Source organism: Neolamprologus multifasciatus, chromosome 20 (assembly GCF_963576455.1).
Source record: "Neolamprologus multifasciatus chromosome 20, fNeoMul1.2, whole genome shotgun sequence".
NCBI lineage: Eukaryota > Metazoa > Chordata > Actinopteri > Cichliformes > Cichlidae > Neolamprologus > Neolamprologus multifasciatus.
In genome coordinates this window covers 969526-989665 of record NC_140458.1, presented here as the reverse complement: position 1 = coordinate 989665, position 20140 = coordinate 969526, and the positions used below count along the sequence as shown (strand labels likewise).

The following is a 20140-nucleotide window of genomic DNA, read 5'->3' as shown; positions in this document are numbered from 1 at the left end:
AGAGGAGCAGAGGCAGTAGTCATGTTCATTTACTGTCATTGGAAACACTTTGACACAAACAGGGAAACAAACAAAACGCCAAACTGAAGATCAGCTGCGTTCTTTCCTCCACCCGAGTCAGAAAGACAGGAAGCTGCTGCACAACCGTTAGTTTCTAACCCGGCTCACTGCTGCGCGTGTGGTTGGCACACTGAGATACAAACAGCTACAGAATTAAAAAATAAAGGACAATAAAAGCTGAAATCTAACCGGCTTTAAATCACAATCAGACGTCTGTCGAGCAGAGAAAGTTTTCAGGGCTCCAACGACCTGCTTCAGACTTCAGTGTTCTCACTTTGATCCACAGACCTAGTGTTCATGTCTTTAGTTCAAATTAAACCACATCGTTCACAATTTAGCTTTTTAGTCTGAACCCCAAACAGCACAAACTCAGCAGGTCGATGAGTCACTGAAGGTTTTCTCTGCTTCCTCCAGACTGACACTCGAGCCGATCGCTGCTCAGCTGTTACAAACAAAAACAGCAGGACAGAAGACCCGATCGCAAAAGTCTGAGCAGAAATCATGTTCAGAGGCGGCTCGTCCCCGTGCGCCTCTTCCAGCATCACTCCGGTTTATAGACCGCTCCTCAGGAAGCCCCGCTCTCCGTCGCGTTGACTCCGAACAGGACTTCCTTCAGCAGCGCTGAGAGGTCCGGAGGTACCCGAGGAGACGGACTGAGGGGAGATCGGACGCTCAATCCCGGATCATCGGTGGATTCCTGGAAGCTTTGATCATAAATCAGAAGCATGCAGACACACAAACCTAAAAGATTCCTACATAAAAAAGGGACTACGTTAAAAGTAAAGCCGAGCGTTTTCATGGTTAGCTAATCGTCAGCATACATAACGGTACTGTGGCACGACGGGAGGGGAGGAGTCAGCGTGGGAGAGGGGTAGCGCGTCACATCGGCCTTAAACCAGGAGACGACACTTGACATCGATCAGGTGCCGCTTAGCTCATCTGGGAGAAGACCAACATGAAGCGTTACCCTGATCCTCAACCGCTCAGCTCGACTGCAGGGCGGTTAGAGCAGCGGCGTCAACATCTGGAAACATCTGCAGATGGACGTGCAGACAGATGTGACGGTTTGAGGAGTTACTGCACATGTGGACACGCCTACGATCTACCTGCAGCCAAGCCTTCTCACATCATCACCATCAGGAGCTAAAGGTCGTTTTGTATAAGTTTATGGACTCCCTCCTCCTCCTCTTCCTCCTCCTCCTCCTCCTCTTCCTCCTCCTCCTCCTCCTCGGCTGGTTCGCAGCAGCTGTTCCTGCGCGTGGCTGCAGTCGGCGTCTCCCTCCGAGGATCCCGGGGGCGTCACACCGCCGTGCAGCATCTGTTCTGGAAGAGCTGCTCGACCACCGTGGAGTCGGCCAGCGTGGAGACGTCGCCCAGCTCCCGCTCGTCGCAGGCGATCTTACGGAGCAGCCGCCTCATGATCTTCCCTGCAGACGGAGAGAGAGAGCTCGGCTTCAGCAGAGCGACTACAGGCGCGACCGCCGCGTCAGCCGCCGCGTCAGCCGCCGCGTCAGCCGCCGCGTCAGCCGCAGGTGAAAACGACACGTCTGAGCGTCGAGGAGGAACCCTCACACATCTAACGTGACACAGAGCAGCTTCGTTACCAGATCTGGTTTTGGGCAGTCCGGGCGCGTTCTGGATGTAGTCGGGTGTGGCGATGGCGCCGATCTTCTCCCTCACTGTGAACACAAAGTATAACTCGCGTCAGATGATGAAGCTCACAGACCAACAAGACAGGAACGAAGCTTCTTGCAGTCCCTTCACCCACCTTGCTTTTTTAGCTCCGCCTCCAGCTCGCTGTTGTACATCACGCCATCTTTGAGCGTTACGAAGCAGTAGAGGCTCTCTCCTTTGACCGGATGAGGTCTGCCCACCACGGCGGCCTCGGCGACGGCCTCGTGCTCCACCAGAGACGACTCCACCTCAGCTGTGCTCAACAAGTGACCTGGAGGGCAGACGGGTCACCGTTACACCCTCGGGTGTCAGACGCGAGCGAAGACGCATAAAACACGCAGGAACGCGCTGAGACGTAAAACAGCTCAACAGACGAGAAGGTGCAAAATAAAATCTATTAAACCAAGTTTTTAAAAATGATCCTTTAATAAAAGAAACTTAAAATCAAATAAATACGCGGCTGCGTATGAAACAAGTTTACACACGGAGAAACAGCGCCCTCTGCTGCTCAGACAGATGTGTAACAGCTGGGTCGCGTCTTACCTGAGACGTTCAACATGTCGTCTATCCTTCCTGTGACCCAGAAGTACCCGTCCTTGTCTCTACGGCAACCTGCGAGAAAATGAAGGGGCGGGATTAAAACGTTTAGTGCAGCCGAGCCGTCGTGTTTTAGATCCACAGCAGCTGCCACACAGACCTGTGGCCACGCCCCTTTAGAAACACCTGGTTAAATGATTCTGAGCTAATAATAAATATTACAGCTTAAACTTTCAAACGGTCGCTGCAGAGGCCTCAGTCCGACGCAAACACGAGCGAACACGTGAAAAGTTTGTTTCTTTGACGCTTGCAGAGTCGAACGTGACGCGCTGCTCACCGTCTCCTGTGACGTAGTATCCTGGAAACTTCTTGAAGTAGGTGCTTTCAAACCTCTCGTGGTTTCCGTAAACGGTGCGCATCACGCCGGGCCACGGCTGCTTGAACACCTGTGTGAGAGGGCGGAGACAAACGGCAGGTGTGACGCGCTCGCAGGAAGGACGGAGACAAATAAAGGCTCATGTACTCAAGGCTGACCAGGTATCCTTCGCTGGGCCCCTCCAGCTCCTCCCCAGACTCGTTCAGGATGGCCGGCACCACGCCGAAGAACGGGAGCGTCTGTGGGCACACGCGGGGGAGGGGCGGAGCAACAAAATGAAAAAGAAAAAATATTTTTAAAAAGACAATAAATGGTGAGAAAACCTGACTCGTTTCTGTGTTTAATGTCTTTTTACTTCTCATTTAACTTCCTTCACTCGTGGACCATTTATATCACCTTTCCTCACTTCCTTCATGAATTTATCTTTAAATGTTTTTGTGGTTTTCAGATTTACACGTTTCCTTTGTCTTGTTTGTGGTGACAGAAGCATAAACGATGCGTTTGGGATGCGATGTAAAGTTTGAACCTTTTAAACCCAAAGTCTGCCAGAGCTCATCTCATGTCCATAGTAATAAACTGTGGAATAAACTACAAAAAAATAGAAAATCATTTTGTTTTAAACACATTTCAGAGGTTTATCCCTCAAAACTGTAAATGCAAAGATTGCAAATATCCAACCACGGGAAATTTTTGAGCATCTTCATAGTTTCATTTTTGAGATGCACTAATTTTTATAAACTGCAGGAAAAACAAAACAAATATTATTGTGCACAATTTTCAAAAAAACAGCATAAACCTGTTTTCTTTCGAGCCTCTCAGGAACTCGGGAGTCAAACATGACGTTCAAACACAGCAGGAAACCTCTGAAAGGCCCTGCAGGGAAAAACTACGTTTCCCCCGAAAATGGCGTCCCTTCTGGATCAGATCAGCAACGCTCGTCTGGATTATGATGATTTTGTTGTTGTCGGTGCTTTTACAAGATTTTTTGCAAGAAGCCGTTTGTGGAGGGAAACTGAGCGGAGACTAGAAGCAAGTACGACTCGTCCAGATTCATATGCAAAGAAAATGATTGCGCTAGCAACGTGGTTGTAACTCTACTGGAATCTAAAAACAGCAAAGCGCTTAAAAAGCCTCGATCACAGTTTTATCTTATTTTCTTCATTTAACCTTCTAACGTTTCTCCAAACACACGTTTGAACCTAAACGTGTTTCCACATCATGTTCTTACTCACAGCAGATCCAGGCTTCATGGGCGTGGCCGCGGGCAGAGGAGTCAGAACATGTCCGCCCTGAAAACAGAAAACAGCTTTAATCTCAGGCAGCCGGCCAGCAGGGGGCAGCACAGCCACAGTCAAAGCTCAGCAGAGAAGCAGAGGTGCACAAAGAAGCAGGAAGGCAGATTAGAAATGGAGACGTTTGGAAGCGGCGGTGCTGAAACTGCAGGAAACCGTCCCTCACTGTTTCCGTCTGCCAGAAGGTGTCGACTATCGGGCACCTCTTCTCCCCGACCACGTTGTAGTACCACTGCCAGGCCTCGGGGTTGATGGGCTCGCCGACCGTCCCCAGAACCCTCAGAGAGCTTCTCTTGTACCTGCAGACAAAGGCACAGGTGAGTTACCCCGCAGGCTCCTGGTGGAGGGAGGAGGGGCCTCGGCTCACCTCTGCACCGGCTCGTTTCCAGACTTCATCAGCAGCCTGATGGCGGTGGGAGCCGTGTAGAACTTGGTGACGTTATATTTGTCCACGATCTCCCACATGCGGCTCACGTCGGGGTAGGTGGGCAGGCCCTCGAACTGACGCACACAAAGACTCATGTACAATCATCAGCAGCTTTGGGTTAAACCGTCACACACATCAGTGCTACGTCACACCTCAGCCCACACCTGTAAACAGGAAGTCTGAGCGCGCTCGCACACTCACCAGGACGCTGGTGGCCCCATTGGCCAGCGGGCCGTAAGTGATGTAAGAGTGCCCGGTGATCCACCCGATGTCCGCCGTGCACCAGTACACGTCGTCGGGCTGGTGGTCGAACACCAGTTTGAAGGTGGTGGCGGTGTAGAGCATGTAGCCGCTGACGGTGTGGAGAACTCCCTGCAGGCGAGGCGAGAGGAGCGAGGAGGAGCGAGGAGGAGGAGTGAGGAGGAGCGTTCATATGCAGAAATAGAGGCGTGTGGCAAACAATGATTTTCTGACCACTTTTTGATCTTGTTAAAGCAGATTAATTTAACTTTCGTTTAATTTGAAGTTGTAAGAAGTTATTTGGTTGATTTCTGATCATAATTTTCCACAAAATAAACACTTTAGTTTTAAACGATGAAGTCAGAAGTAAATAAACCTGTTTCCACCTGTGACAGTTTATGGTTACAACATTCGTGTCTCTCTCTCCGGCTCACAGACACCCTGAGCGAGTTACTGAAGCTCCGCCTGCTGCGGTGAGCAGGTGTGAAGGTGATGATGAAGGTGGGCTTTCCTCAGACACACTGAGTATCTGAGCAGGACGCCTCATTAAGTGAGACGCAGGTGACCTACAGGTGTGTTTCCTCACCTTCGGCTTGCCGGTCGAGCCGCTGGTGTAGAGGATGAAGAGCGGGTCTTCAGAGTCGCACCACTCGGGTTCACACTCGTCTGAAACGCCACGCAGCAGAGCGTGCCAACACAGGTCCACCTCGGGGTTCCACGGCACCTGAACACGCACACGCACACGCACACGCACACACACACACACACCAGTGAAACTGCCAAAGTCGTGCCTGAACCCGGTCGATCGGCCTGTAAACATTCAGACGAGCGGCTGTAAAATCTAAGACACCAAACAGTTAGTCTGACACCTCCAAACTACTGAAGACAGCGAAGAAGAAGAAGAAGCAGCAGCTGTGGATCTGAGAGAACAGAGCCACAGAGAGTTAGAGAGGCCACGCCCACTGGTTTCCTGCGTGTCCATCAGACCCCGGCGACGCCAGCGTTTTTAAAAACCACACAAAGGAACCTGAAGCCGAGATATTAAAATACGTCCAAGGATGAATTTAATGTCAGCGACACGTTTCAGACGAAACAGCCGGAAGATTCTCTGATAACTAACGAGGATAAAACGCTCCTCCCACGCAGGAGCAAAGGCTGCAGCTCTCTGGGGCGGGGTCGCGTCCACCCGGGCACACGCGGCGGGTTAAACTACAGGGTTTCCATCTGGGAATGCCGAAGGAGAAAGCTGAGCGGGTTTTACATACGTACCAATGTTTGATTCTCAAAGTTACATTTACAAAATAAATAATATAAATTTTATTGTCTGCGTTTCGTAACCACTGTCCGTAACCACCTTCAGGTGACGTCTCCTGTTCCAAACACTGAGCTGTGTTAAAGCTCCAGATGTGACTGCAAAAACATCTGGACTATGTTCTACTATGTAAATGCTTTAAAGCTGTTAGAGCAGCGGACGTGAAGGACGCGTCGGCTGCGTGGCCGCTCCGGTCCGTCTCGTTTGCCTTTTAGAGCCAACAACAACCCGTCGACGAGCCGCTTTCACGCAGGAAATCGACCCGGGTCTGATGTCACAGAGCTGCGGCTCCCACGATGCCGTTCTCGCGGTCGGACAGGGAGATACAGAGCTGACGGGTGAACGTCGAGTGGGCGGGGCCTTGGGTGGGTTCCAGCTAAAATAAATCTGCTCAGGTTTACATGCAGAGGAAAGAGGAGCGATTACCACCCTTGGACCTGAATCTTACCTGGCTGTCGCACAGGTGAGCTCTGGTGGACAGGTAAGTAGTGTGAAAACACAAGGCCCCGCCCACATCTTTGTTAGCGAGGAAGAATCAGAGCTGTGTTTGTATCCAGAACTGGACCTGGTGCACCTCAAGGCTCTAGTTTGGGTCCTGCCGTGGTTGCAGTCTAGTGTCAAAGTGAGAAACATCTGCACCAGATGTGTGATGACATCAGAGCAGCGATGCTGTTTATAACCCAGCCCACCTGGGAAACAACGAGGGGCGGAGTCCTCCTGACATCTACCTGTATGTCGGTGACACCACCCATAGCTAACCACCGTCAGACGCTGCTGAGTCATCAGTCGAGCGGTGCAAACAGCTCGATTGATGACCGTCTGTCACTTTATCGTGGCGAGCGCCTCGTTCAGCGAGCGCCTCGTTCAGCGAGCGCCTCGTTCAGCGAGCGCCTCGTTCAGCGAGCGCCTCACTGAGGGATGGCTCATCGATTATAGTCTTCATCCGTCTCTCCGGACTTTATTTTCCGGACAAACGGAGCTCTGATTCTTCCCGACTCGCAGCGTTTAGAGGAGAGAAGCGTTACAGCAGGTTTAGCAGACACGGAGGCGTCTCAGGGCGTGGACAACGTCCACGGGTGAGCGCTCGCCTCCGTCAGGACTCACAGGTGCACAACACGAGGAGTGTTTGCACAACAAAGAGAAAGTGTTAGTGTTAATCCACACTCAGAATTCACTTTTTATTCCAGCGAGCTTCAACAGTTCAGACAAAGACAGAAACCATCTTTGACGGGTTTCTCTAAACGCCACGCTGAATGATGTCATCATTTAATGTTCTCCAAATATTTAAACTCATTTCAGATCTAAAGAAAATCTGTTTTTATTGGTTTAATCTGAACTGTCAAACATCAGAGGAACAAACTGCTGCTGCAGGTAAAACAATAAATCAGCAACGAGAGCTTTTAGATCTTCTCAGAGCTTTTGAACGGACGACTGAAAGCTTCCAAACGCTCAGTAAGACTTGAAGCTTTCGCTCTTCTCACATTTATTGTTTTCGCTCCGCAGCAGATTCTGCAAATTCTTCTCAGAGTGAAACTCCCTCTGAAACAAAGAGTCGAAGCAAAGAGGTTATCGAGGGTCAGCTGTGAAAATACCTTTGGTACGGGACGCGTTTTCTTTACTCTGCCCGCCTGTTTTTCCTGCTGGGTGGGGGGAAGATGGAGGAGGAGGAGGAAGAGGAAGGAGAAGCAATGAGGGAGAAGGATTATTGAAAAGGAAGAACACAAAGATAAAAATCAGGATCCCCAAAATCAAATCGTGACAGTGACGAAGTTTGAAATTTCAGATTTAACAGAAAGAAAAGTCAGCGTCCTGCAGTTCCTCTAGTGTCCAGCAGAGGCAGTGAGTCACGCCCACTCACTTCCTGGTTTGGTTTCCCCGTCATAAAATTTTCACAGCCAATTTATAATCAGGACTTTCCACAAAACTCAAACTCTGAACGACTACAACGGAGGTCCAATCAGACGGCTCAGTGGCCTCCATCTGCAACAGGAAGCACCGCCTCCATCAGGTCAGAAGTCACAGGCAGACCTGATGGTGGCGGCGCTCGCAGTGACTCAAAGACAAAACCTTCAGGTGTGTGGTTTACCTGCAGATCGGGGCACGGCCGTTTGGCGGGAGGCGACTGAGAGCCCAGAATCCCCTCCGGTTCTTTGGACAGGTGCTTCAGCATGATGCAGCGCCCGACCGGGAACCCTCTGCACAGACAGACACACAACCGTACGTGTCACTGTGACCTCACAAAGGTACGCAGCACCAGCTAAACTCGAGTGAGTAGACCCCACACTCTGCACTGTGATAGAGCTCCCATCCATCAGTGTGTGCAGGCTCAATTATTCTCATGCAAACAATAAACCGAGCAGCAAGGTCTCACAGCACCAATCAGAGCACGAGGACCGGCTCCACACCGTGATGGTGGAAGACAGACTACAGGTGATGACATCCAGATACATAACCAGCCCAACGGCTCGCTCTGCTGCAAGGAGCTGAGAAAGCACAGGTATCAGCGGCGTGCTGCACGGCTCCGCTTTGATACAGAATGAGAGGGCAGCAACGTTAAGACTCCTCCCACCTGACTGTCTCAGATTTGCCTAAATGAGAACCTTTATCATGTGTGACATCATCAGAGTCGACAGCTCAATAACGACGAGCTTCCTGCAGCTGCTACAATAAAGTTTAACTCAGCAGGAAGTCGAGTCTGAAGGATCTGTGACACACTGCGTCACGCCGCTCTGCTGGGACCAACAGCAGCCACGGTTGGAGCGGGTGGAGTCGCTCTGATAGGCTAACACACCTGAGTGTGTGAGCGTGTGTACATGTTTACATATCTTTGTGGGGACCAACAGCCCGTCCCCACGAGTTTGAGACTCAAAATGTGGTTTTAGTGTCAGGGTTACAGTGAGGTCATGGTTAGGTTCATGTCAATGACATGTCCTCACTGAGATATGACAACGTGTGTGTGTGTGCGCGTGTGTGTGTGTGTGCGTGCGCGTGTGTGTGTCTTACTTGTCTCTGCATTTCTGCAGCGCTTCATCAGCTAAGAGCTTCAGGTTGATCAGCTTATCTCCTCGATAGAAACCATCTACAGAAAAGGAAACATGATTTATCAGACCGGCCTGAGCAGCACAGAGACACACACACACACACACACACACACACACACACACACTCCATTAGCTGGATTACAGTGTTGCTGGTTGCATCATCAGGACTCCTTCAGTTCAGTGTCTGTAATAAATCTGTAATAAATCTGTAATAAATCTGCTTTACTGCAGCAAAGAGCTGAAATCAGCGTCCTCCATTAATCCTCCATTAATCAGTCGAACCTCCGCGTTGGTCCGTCAGCTGATCAGATACGCTCTGCGTGGTTTCTGCACGCTGCTGCGTCACTCGAGCACACGGACGCCGACAGCCGAAGCTGTGACATCAGACTGGTGGAGCTCAGCTTTCACTGCAGCTCCATCAGCGAGTCACTCGTGTGCTTCACCTTCAGTCTGATCCTCGTCACTACAGCCAATCACTCTCCCTTCCAGCAGAACTGATGGGAAATGCTTTGCTTTACGCAGCAGCAGGTTAACTTTAGCTTTACTGTAAAATCCTCAGCGCCTAGTTTAAGGACGGATCCTTCCTCGCCATAACGTGCACACGGATTAACAAAGCATCAACTCTGCAGCTACGTCTGCACCGGTTTACCGAACCTCCACCCGTGCTGGTCAAAGCTAACGGCAGCCACAGAGGCAGCGGGCCTCATGATCTGCTTACAGGATGTGTGTGTGGCCAATAACGCAGCAGATTAGCTGGATTATATCTCCACTCTCTAATCCAGCTAATAACACTGATTATTGGCCCCAACTCAGCACCTCGGCCAGCGCCTCTCTTCACCGCCACGTCCAGCTTGGTGGTGAAACGCGTGTGCACGCTGCATAAAAGGTGGAAGCGTGAACTCAAAGGTGACGTTTGGTATGAGATCATCAGGACGAATAAACGAGCAACATAAACGCTCCACCCGGACGCGGCGAGCGTCCCGGCGCCACCTCTGGGTGAAGACAGAGATCAATAAAGATGGAATGATTGGCGTGAGCAGCTTTTCCAGCTCTGGGACGTTTCGTTGGATCTCGCTCCCCAGTTAACTCGGCCATTTCACCTTTTTTACAACCCACGAGTAGCTTATTGTCCAACCAAAGGAGGTCAGAGGTCAAGGTCAGACTGAACACTGCTCCCTGCAGGTTTATGGATATCTGTAACGAGCGTGTTGCAGGTGCGTGTTGCAGGTGCGTTGTGCAGGTGCGTTGTGCAGGTGCGTGTTGCAGGTGCGTTGTGCAGGTGCGTGTTGCAGGTGCGTGTTGCAGGTGCGTGTTGCAGGTGCGTGTTGCAGGTGCGTTGTGCAGGTGTGAGCTGACCTGCAGTGATGAGCAGGCAGCACTGAGAGTCCACGATCCTCTCGCACAGAGACTCTGCAGAGAAACCTGCGAACTGAGAGCAGCAGAGCAGCGTTAGCCTCCATCTTTAACTCAAACCACCGCCTTCACCGGCGTCTGCAGCTCACCACGATGGAGTGGACCGCTCCGATGCGTACGCACGCCAACATGGCGACCACCAGTTCGACCACCATGGGCATGTATATGGACACGCGGTCGCCCTTCTTCACGCCTGGAGACAAAAAAGAGAAGCGAGCAGGATTTATGACTCAGAGCTGAGAGGGGGCGGGGCCAGCGAGCAGGTAACTCACCCTGAGCTTTCAGGACGTTGGCGAACTGACAGACTCTCTGCAGCAGCTCCCTGTAGGTCACCGTCAGCTCGTCGCCGGGGTCGTTGCCCTCCCTGAAATCAGCATTCAACACACGTATTAAAAACGAACAACAAGATGTAACGTTTCCTCACATCTCGATGCTTCGTCCTCCGAGAGCCAATGAGCTTCAGATCAGGAAACGCATCACTAACACGCGACACCTGTCACACGAGCTGATGAGCTCTACGGTCACTTCCCTGATTGAAGGCTCTGCTGCAGCGCTTTGTGCTCCCCAACGTCCGTCACAGCGATTTCTGTGTTTGTGTTGCGCTGTTTTACGCTCAGAGATCAGTGACTGCGTACGCACAACTCCCACACAAACACAGGGTGTGATTGTTAGCATTCAGAGCTGCTGAGCAGCCTCTGTGGCCTCAGGAACGCATCGCAAAGCTGAGAGGAAGTTACAGTGAGCGTCGGCGGGAGGCTCCATGATGCACAGGAGTCGTTCAGGATCAAACCCTGAGCTGTCTCTCCTCTAGCTAATGTTAGCCGATGCTAGCTCGGCTGCTGCTGGTTTCACATCATTTTAAATCAGCCAAAGTTAAAAATGTCACTGGATTCACGCCAAAGAGCAGCAGAGGCAACAGTCAGGCTGATGACATCACTGCTGTTACTATGTGACAGGAATCTGCACTTTGTGTCTGTTTGATTAAAGAGGTTAAAGTAACTGAGGGACATCAACGACTTCATCAGGCAGGAAAACACTGATGTTTATGGTTCACGCTCTCTCAGAACAGGAGGCCACGCCCATCCAGCAGCACACTCGTGTCAGCCTCCATGTAACGACCAACCAGAGCAGAATTAACCGGTTTCCTCATATTTATAGATCCTGAAGGAGCCACACTGTTTTGGTGAAACTAATGATTGAATGACCTTTGACCCCAGACTGCACAAACAGGTTTTGGTGTTCCTTTAAGAAAAACAACTCAAACCAACCAGAGCGAGAACTTCGAGTCTTGGCACAGACGCCTTTCAGGTTGAGCAATCTTCACATTGTTGAAGTTGCCTCATGAAAACTTTCTGCGTTTTCACAACACGGCGTCATTCTGGCCGTTTCAGGAACTTGCAACAGCGACACTCGAGGTCACATCCTCCCTCCCTCTCCTGCAGCGTGCAGTTTGCAGGGACGAGATGAAGCCTGTACAGCAGACAGAGGCGGACGAGCTGCGACAGCTCTGCCTCTGCAGATTATTGAAGCCCGGGCAGCTCGCCGGGCAGCTCGCCGGGCAGCTCGCCGGGCAGCTCGCCGGGCAGCTCGCCGGGCAGCTCGCCGGGCAGCTCGCCGGGCAGCTCGCCGGGCAGCTCGCCGGGCAGCTCGCCGGGCAGCTCGCCGGGCAGCTCGCCGGGCAGCTCGCCGGGCAGCTCGCCGCGTTGCAGGCTGCAGACAGAATAATGTGGCTCAGATCCCACGTGGACAAACTCGACTACAACCTCCAAACCTCACACGCCTGCACACAGGCGCCCCCCTCACCCTCCTTTTAGATACACCTGTGGTATCAATTTGAAACCCGACATCGCCTCATTTACAAACCTGTCCACGCTGCCTGGACGCCGGTGAATCATTGCTCAGCTAGTTCAGTTCACTCACTCAGAGCGTCACTTTCATCAGACCTGAAGCTGTTTGACTGCTGGAGCGCAGATGAAATTTGGCACAAACCAGGATTGAGGTTTATTTTTAAAAATTCATCTAAAAATAAGTTAAATAGATTTCAGATCAAAGGCTGATTTTACAGTGAGGTGTGAAAATCTGTCAGTTTGACTTTCAGTGTTGAACTTAAACTTGCTAAAGAAAGAAATCGTTTCTTTCACAACAGGAAACTAAACACGTTTCAGCTTCTTTCTAGAGCTTCGTGTTTGCCACAAGAATGACGTCACGCTCGGCGGTGAAAAGTTGACACGTTTCAGGGGTAAACGTGCTTCTTCTGGCGCTCGCTCGTTTGTCGTCCAGTACGGACTGGCATCAGCTGCACAACCAGAACCTCAGCAGCAACTGGGATCCCAATCTGCCTGTCTGCAGCAGCGAGGGCGTTTCAACACTGCTGTGCGTGCGTGTGCATGCATGCGTGTGCGTGTGATGGTGGGAGGGCCGCTCACATATCTGAACGGTCTGTGACTCGCCTGCTGCTCTCAGCTGATTGGGGCTCACAGAATGCAGCTGTGCTGAGGTCCTGACCTCTGCAGACACTTCCAGGCTGATATCCGAGCTGTCGGGTTCGCGTGCCCGCCGTCGGGCTCACGTCCCTCTGGCGTGACCGATTGTGTGGAGGTGCTGGGCCATTTATAGCACCAGCACATTAACACTTTCAGAGCTGCACACGTGCACTTTAACGCTGACAGGAGTCTCAGCAGCAGTTACACCTCTGACATCATGTTTATATTTGAGCCACAGAGTTTAATTCGATCGTTGAACGGGACCGCGCACGTCCTCGAGCAGCAGCTGATGTTAGCTTCAGTGTTTAACAAGCTAACGCACGCACTCTGTAAGCAAACACTCCAACAAAAGGTCACGGCGTTTCTTAGTGCAGTCATCACACCAGCCTGTGTTAGAGGAGCACACACACACACACACACACACACACCTATAAATACACAACAGTGATGGATTTATTTTCAACACTTGGCTCAAACGTCACTGAGACTCCAGGAGCTGTGAGGAGGTTTGTTACTGCCTCACCCACTCGGGGTCCTCTCCCACTCAGAGGGACCTGCTCAGGTGAGGTCTCACGCTCTGAGGAAAGAAGGTCATTACAGGAAAAGGCCAAAAACCCTTAAAATCTGCAGAGCTTCGACTCCACGCTGAAACGACCCTGATACAAACATTTATATATTAGCTCCGCCTTGTTAAAGCAAGCTTCCTTCTAGTTGGCTGCCCCTCACAAACAGGTGGGTGGAGCCTCTGACATCAGGGACTTCAAACCTTCTCTCACCCCAACCAATCACAGCAGATGGCCCCGCCCCTCCCTGAGCCTGCCGGAGGTTTCTTCCTGTTAAAAGGGAGTTTTTCCTTCCCACTGTCACCAAAGTGCTCATAGGGGTCATATGACTGTTGGGGGTTTTCTCTGCATCACCTTGAGGCGACTTTTGTTGTATAAATAAAACTAAATTGAATGAAACTCTGAAGTCGAGCCTGGAGTTTTAAAAACGTGACATGTTAGACTCGCTTCTCTCTGATTTGTTGTCCGAGCGTTTCCAGTTTAAATCCTCTAAAACAAACTGCGGTCAGTGATTTATGCGACAGGTTTAATGCTTCCTGCAGGGATCTCTCTGCTGCAGGCCCACAGGTAATTCAGCTCTGACACGGGAGCAGAGACGTCCAGTCTTAAAGGTGATCAGCTGCACTCGTGTGGAAACATTTTATTACTTCGAGCATTAATCAATAACCAGATTAATCTGTTGGATGACGCTCAGCAGACTTTGGACTGAACCTTCTGGATGCTTTCCAGAGGTTGGTGGATAAAAGTCCTGCAGGCTGCTGCTTTCAGAAGCTCTCACAGCTCCTCTGTGACCACAGGACAGCGACGCAGCGATGGGAGGAAGCCTGAGAGGACAGAGCTTATCTAAAACGCGATTTATGTTCAAGTCTCTCAGACTTAAATCATTTTTATTCTGACGTGAAGATGAAACATTTTCTTCTTCCTCAGGCTGTGAGCTTCAGTGACGTCACTCGTTTCAGATTCATGGTTGATAAACCAAACCACACGATCTGTTTGAGAGACGGAGACAAAGGAGAGGACGGCGGTGTACCACGTGCCCGTGCTCAGTCCTGTTAGTGTATCAGCCCCAAGAACGAATGGCTGGCTTGGACATGTCAAAGTTCAAAGGTCATGAGAACAAGATGACGCAGGAGGACGTGCAGCTACTCAGAGACCAAAAGCATTTTTAATATTTTTATATATTTGAGCCTGTTGTATTTCCTTTTTTAAATATGAGCTTTTATTACATATTATTTCTATGTAAGTGTCATTTTATTCATCGAGTTCCTGTATCATCATTTTTAACTCATTGCTCTTATTAAGCCATTCCAGTTGTGTTTAATGTTTTGGCGTCTGTAACACAAACATCTGGGATAAAGTCGCTCCTCATTGGTCGAAGCGCCTGTGAGCTCACTGTAGCAACCAAACAGCAGCTTTGCTTTGTGCCAGTGCAGGTAAGACTGATGGAGAAACTCGGTCTGTTTGGCTTTATTCACACCTGAGATTCACGATGTCGCCCCGCCCATGAACCAGCCCCCGCCCATGAACCAGCCCCCGCCCATGAACCAGCCCCCACCTGCACGTGTCTGCCGGGGTCAGGGACCGGAGTCGTGCCTCTCCGTCCTCAGGGCGGACGAGCAGACTCTGCTGAAACGGCGAGTGTGAGTTCAGAGGGAGAGTCCTGCTGGCCCGACAGCCGTCATGAGATGAAACTGGTTTTTGTTCTCCAGCTGTTTACCCCGACTCACCAGTTTACAGGACCCAGTGATAAGAACACAGCTGACAGTGCTCATTTTATTTTAGTTATTTATGGGGGGGGGGGTCTCTTGATCAGAGTAAACACACACACACACACACACACACACCTCCATAACCATGCTCTCATAGATCTGCTGAAATCACACAGACACACACACTGACCAGAAGAAGGCGACTTTATCGGCGAGCTTCTTCTCGTGGACGTTGCGGTCGAGCAGGTTGTAGCAGATGTTGGTGGACGCTCCCTCCATGCACTTGATGTAGATTTCTCCTTTGGTCACATCGAAGTTGTAGTCGAGGAACTGACCCGTGTGCTTGGTCTTCCAGAAGAAGTCCTTAGCAACGTCGCCCCAGAACTCTGCGGGACAGGAAGTGAGAGCGATCAGAGGGAGACGCATCAGTTTGCACATGAACTGTACGACTATTACAACAACAACAACAATAATAAACAGTAAACATGAGGTTGTGTTTCCTTCAGTTACACACTCCGACGCATCTTCCATCACCACAAGCATCACTCCGTCTGTGACATCATCGTTAGCGTGGAAATACTAATGTAACCTTACACTGTATTATTACTGCAGTAACATCCTGGTACCGTTTATTATTCTCTTTGTTGTATCACATAATCACGTGGTTACATTATAACCGCCGTCCTGTTGTTCTTCCTGAGGACAGTTTACGAGTTTATGCTCGTTACAAACACAGTTCATATTAAATATGTCTGCCCTCCTGACGCACTGCTCTGATGTGTTTACAGTTTGTTTTTAAACACACACAGGAAGAGGTGTCGCTTACAGCAGAGCCTATAAACACAGCCAGCTTTAATCACTGTTAATAATCAACCAGCTCAGGTTAAACTGTTCAACAGCTGCTGCTGCAGCCAGACGCCGCTTTGCAACGTTTTCCTCTAAAAACTGTCACCTGTGACGTGCATGAAGCCTGCAGCACAGACCGGCTCATATCATGCTTTACACACCTCCCTCCAGGAAACCACCTGAGCAGGTAAAACTGCTGCTTTACTGCCACCAAACTAAAATCATCTCAAAGTTCATGTCTATGGGTTACACTAAACTACACAAGTCATAAAGAGAAGTTTCATGTTATTTTTGCCCAAGCAGTCATTTAGCTTATGAAACAGAACAAAGATGACATGAGTCCACAAATATTCAGTCTGATGAAGAAAGAAAAAGGTCCTGAAAACTGGAGTATTTCATCCAGAGACCTGGTGACATGTGGATTTTTAAAATGATTCATTCATTCATGACTCATTTCCAGCTCATTGGTTTTATTCTTGGACTCAGCTGAGCAGCTTTGCATGATTTTATGTGACACTCTGCTACATGTTTAATTTTATAGATACTGAACTTTTTCAGCTTCTTCGGCCTATTGGTGTCAAAGTTGTTTCCCATTACAATAAATGGATAAATGCTTGGATCATTCATTTTCACCCTCACTAAACTTTGACGGCTTTAACAGCAGCCTGCGTAGCCACGATGCCAACACGCCGTTGTGTTTCCAGAGGTGACCACATGTGGATGAGAGGGTGGAGTCAAAGGTATCACCAAATGCTGTGCGGTCACCAAGCTGCATCCTTGGACCGTATTAGTGCATCAACCTGGAGCACCGCCTTCTCAGATGGTCTGTTAGTGCAGCGACCTCACAGCAGACATTACTGGTCACATGATGTCATTACAAAGCTCCAAAAGGCTCCAACAGCACAAACACAGAGGTCCAGTTCTGGGACTCTATGGGTACCGACTCAGTGCTGGCGCCTCCGCTGGTCACTAGAGGAACTGCAGCTTTCACACCCAAAATCTTGTGTTTCTTTTTGTATTTAATCCATTTCATCTTTTTAAAACTTGGATTTGTGGTTTTCAGCTAACTGGTAAGACTAAATCGGTCTCCATGGTCTCTGGCTATGATGTCACTGTACCTGCCTGATCGCTTGAACCCAAACCAAAGAGCGGAAAATGTCGCAGATCAAAGGAGAGCACGCGCAGGGAGCTGTGCATCTGTACATGAAGACATCTACACTCCATCCCCGTGCGCGTGCACTCCGGGACTATCTGCACCTGCCCATTCACACTTTATAAGTTTAGCTGACTCTACGATGACGTTTCTGCACTTCTGCTTGACCCCTGACCCATCACCTGTGTCACCTGGGGTCGCAGGTGTCGTCTTTGCTACCTGAGCTGCCGTTTTGAGGAGACTCACCGTCCGGGTTATCCACGGACTTCATGTAGAGCTCTCTGTACTTGTCGAAACTCGGGACGTGAGCCTCCTTCAGCTCCGCGGAGCCGTGGAACACGTTCTCCCGCGGAGGCTTGTCAGGGATCATGTCTAAAACTCGAGCCGTGAGCTCAGCTTCCAGAAGAAACAACGGGTCTAGCGGGCAGGTGTCCTTCAGCTGCAATTAATGAATGGTGGCTACGAGGCTAGCAGGGTGCCAGCTAACGGCTAGCAGCAAAGTTCATTTAGACTTCCTTGTTCTGCGGGAGCTTTTTTGTTGAGCTTCCGCTCAGACTTTGTGTGCGGAAGCCGAGCTTGGACCGTAAACTCGCAGGTGCGTCTGTAAACCGGATCCCAGGTGAGTGTGGGTGCAGCTCCCGTGGACTCTGTCCGCTCCTCTCGAGAAAAGTCCTGCAGATCGGACACGGAGCAGCTAACAGGCTAACGCGCTGAGCTAACAGCCTTCAGGAGAAAGAGAATTCGCACGCGTGCGCAGAAGATTCCTCCCGCTTCAGCGTGTAAAGTGTGTTCTGGATAAATGTGGGCAGCAGGTGGTCCTCTGGCCGAGCAGAGCCTGTGTGGACTCTCCGGAGGAGCCGCTGAGAAGGTTTCGTCTCTGCGCTGACAGGTCGCAGCTCCTTCTTTTTCTTCTTCTGCTCCAGGAAAGCGTGTGGCGCTGCGCGCTGTTTGGCTCCAGGGGCAGCCAATCAGAGATCAGCGCTGATTCGCGGACTCACGGAACTGTAAGAATTTACAGTGCTAACAATAATAAACAGGGCTGATGCTGCATTCATGTGCTTCTCACATAGGGTTTAAGATAGTAAAAGTTTTGTTAATTCAATTTTGGCTTAGTCTCGGTACTGTGCAAAAGTCTTGAACTTACATTGTGCTGGGAAAATGAGAAATAGGTAAGGCGATGAATGGAAATCCAGTTTAGAAGCCAAAAACAGAATTTATGTGATTCTAATGACCGTCACGTCGGACAGATGGTGTTGCACGCTGAATCCAACTCTTATAGATCCATGCGTTTTAGCAATAATTCAACAACAGTGGCTGAAATGCAGCCCAGACTGAGCCTCCAAGGGGTGTTTACAGGCGGCTGTGGACTTTCACTGTTGTTCCTCCATACACACTGACCATGACATTGATGCATCAGTCCCTCAGGGCTGGTCCATTGATTTTGATCAGGCTAGTTCTCAGCCTTTCTGACTTCCTGACAGAAGCCCTTCCATTGAGGCCTCTTCTGATGAGGCTTCGGTGAACAGTGGACGATCAGCTGAAGGTCCAGATCATCTCTCAGCTCCTGTGTCGGGTCTTTTTCCTTTTATTAAGGACGTGACCTTCAGGCACCGATCATCTGCTGTAGAGTTTTTAGGCCTCACACTTTGATTTCTTAAGGACGCTCCATACTAAGATATCCCAGGTTAACAGCTAACAGAGAATCACCTGTGGGTGTAAAAATACAATTTCCTCCCAGATTGTTATCTTTGTAAATGTTTGACTTCATTCTCAGAAAATCTACTTATTTTCACAACTTGTCTCCAACATTTTGTTTTATTGCCTAAAATGTTCCTAATACCCAACCATAAGTTTACCTGTAACAGAGCTTGATGCTTAGAATTACTCAAATATATTTTGCAATTCCAGAAGCGGAAGTGAATGGAAGGGTGGTGTTTTGAGGCTAGTTTCATTTTTCCTTAGATTATTGATAACTGTCCAATGCTGCACCCTTGTGGGCACAGCTGTGTATTACAGCAGTCCCTCATATCATTATTTTTTAAGTATTTGAGTCAATCCGGCAGCATTTCTCTGAGACAGGTGAGAGGTCTCAGAAGCTCATGACCCGTTATTGATCCTCATGAAAGAGAAAAATCTTTAATTATACATTTATCACTCAGTCTCCTCCTGATCAGAGTTTTTATTGTGTAGGATGATGAGCGGTGGCTCGACAGAGCTCTGACTGTTTGTCGCTGGACCCCCTTTAATACTTCATGGCTCAGATTCAACAATGTATTCTTGGTGACATGACATCATCATGACATCATCATGACATCATCATACAGCTGCAGCACCCATAATGAGAATCTCCTGAACATCCCAAAGCTGCTCTGCTGGACTGAGATCTGTGACTGCGGAGGTCGTCCGAGGACAGCGAACTAATCGTCATGGTGAGGAAACCAGTTTGGTCTTAGCTTTGAGATGTCGGAAATCTGGGATTCATAGAGTATTCCGATGACGCCGTTACAAGCCATCAGCAACCACCCCTGGGTAGGCTTAAACGATGCTCGGCTGGTCCTGAAACCCCCCAGCAGCAACGTCCACACCACAGAGGCGCTTCACACACCACAAACACTACAAAGCTTTCCTCCAGTTAAACCAAGGCCAGCTTCAGGTGGGGGCTGTGGAGACCTTTACTAACACATGTACATCTTTGCCCTTTAAGGATTCAAGATCTTTGAGATTATCGGCGTTAACCGAGAATCGAACCTGAAACATATCTGCAGCTCATCATCATCATCATCATCGTCCACTCACAGACAGCTGCTGACAGCAGAAGGAGCCTCGTCGTCTCAGAGCTCACATCAGCAGCTGGAAGCTTAGAGGCACATCTGGGCAGAGGAGTGAGCTCAGCTCCTGCTGTGACTCACACCATTGCTGCTTCAGGAGAACATCTGGACCTCCTGCAGATGTTAGACTCAAAATCCAGCACACACAAAAAAAACCCCATCATGCTGTCAGCTTTGCTGCCTCTG

At 49.9% G+C, this 20140-nt stretch overlaps 1 protein-coding gene and 1 long non-coding RNA gene across 4 annotated transcripts; one reads left to right on the top strand and one right to left on the bottom strand.

Annotated features, from left to right (window-relative positions):
- Window positions 1–14: 14 nt before the first annotated feature.
- On the bottom strand, window positions 15–20090 carry LOC146493980 (acetyl-coenzyme A synthetase, cytoplasmic-like). Of its 3 annotated transcripts, none has more exons than XM_085146639.1 (19): window positions 17373–20090; window positions 15318–15513; window positions 10645–10736; window positions 10462–10565; window positions 10316–10388; window positions 8922–8997; window positions 8005–8113; window positions 7511–7558; window positions 5193–5330; window positions 4568–4738; window positions 4307–4440; window positions 4106–4238; window positions 3880–3936; window positions 2806–2886; window positions 2609–2717; window positions 2278–2346; window positions 1829–2005; window positions 1665–1739; window positions 15–1487 (listed from the first exon to the last, which is right to left on the bottom strand). In XM_085146639.1, exons 1-19 carry the CDS (start codon window positions 17494–17496, stop codon window positions 1360–1362), a joined length of 2094 nt encoding a protein of 697 aa, XP_085002765.1. In that variant the 5' UTR covers window positions 17497–20090; the 3' UTR covers window positions 15–1359. The 3 variants fall into 3 exon arrangements, with proteins under 3 accessions (XP_085002765.1, XP_085002766.1, XP_085002767.1); XM_085146640.1 differs by having other exon boundaries at window positions 7511–7555; XM_085146641.1 differs by lacking the exon at window positions 7511–7558.
- LOC146493981 (uncharacterized) lies at window positions 9357–10395 on the top strand. Its single transcript, XR_014871623.1, has 3 exons — window positions 9357–10173; window positions 10226–10244; window positions 10311–10395. It is a non-coding gene; the product is annotated as an uncharacterized LOC146493981 (long non-coding RNA).
- Window positions 20091–20140: the final 50 nt, after the last annotated feature.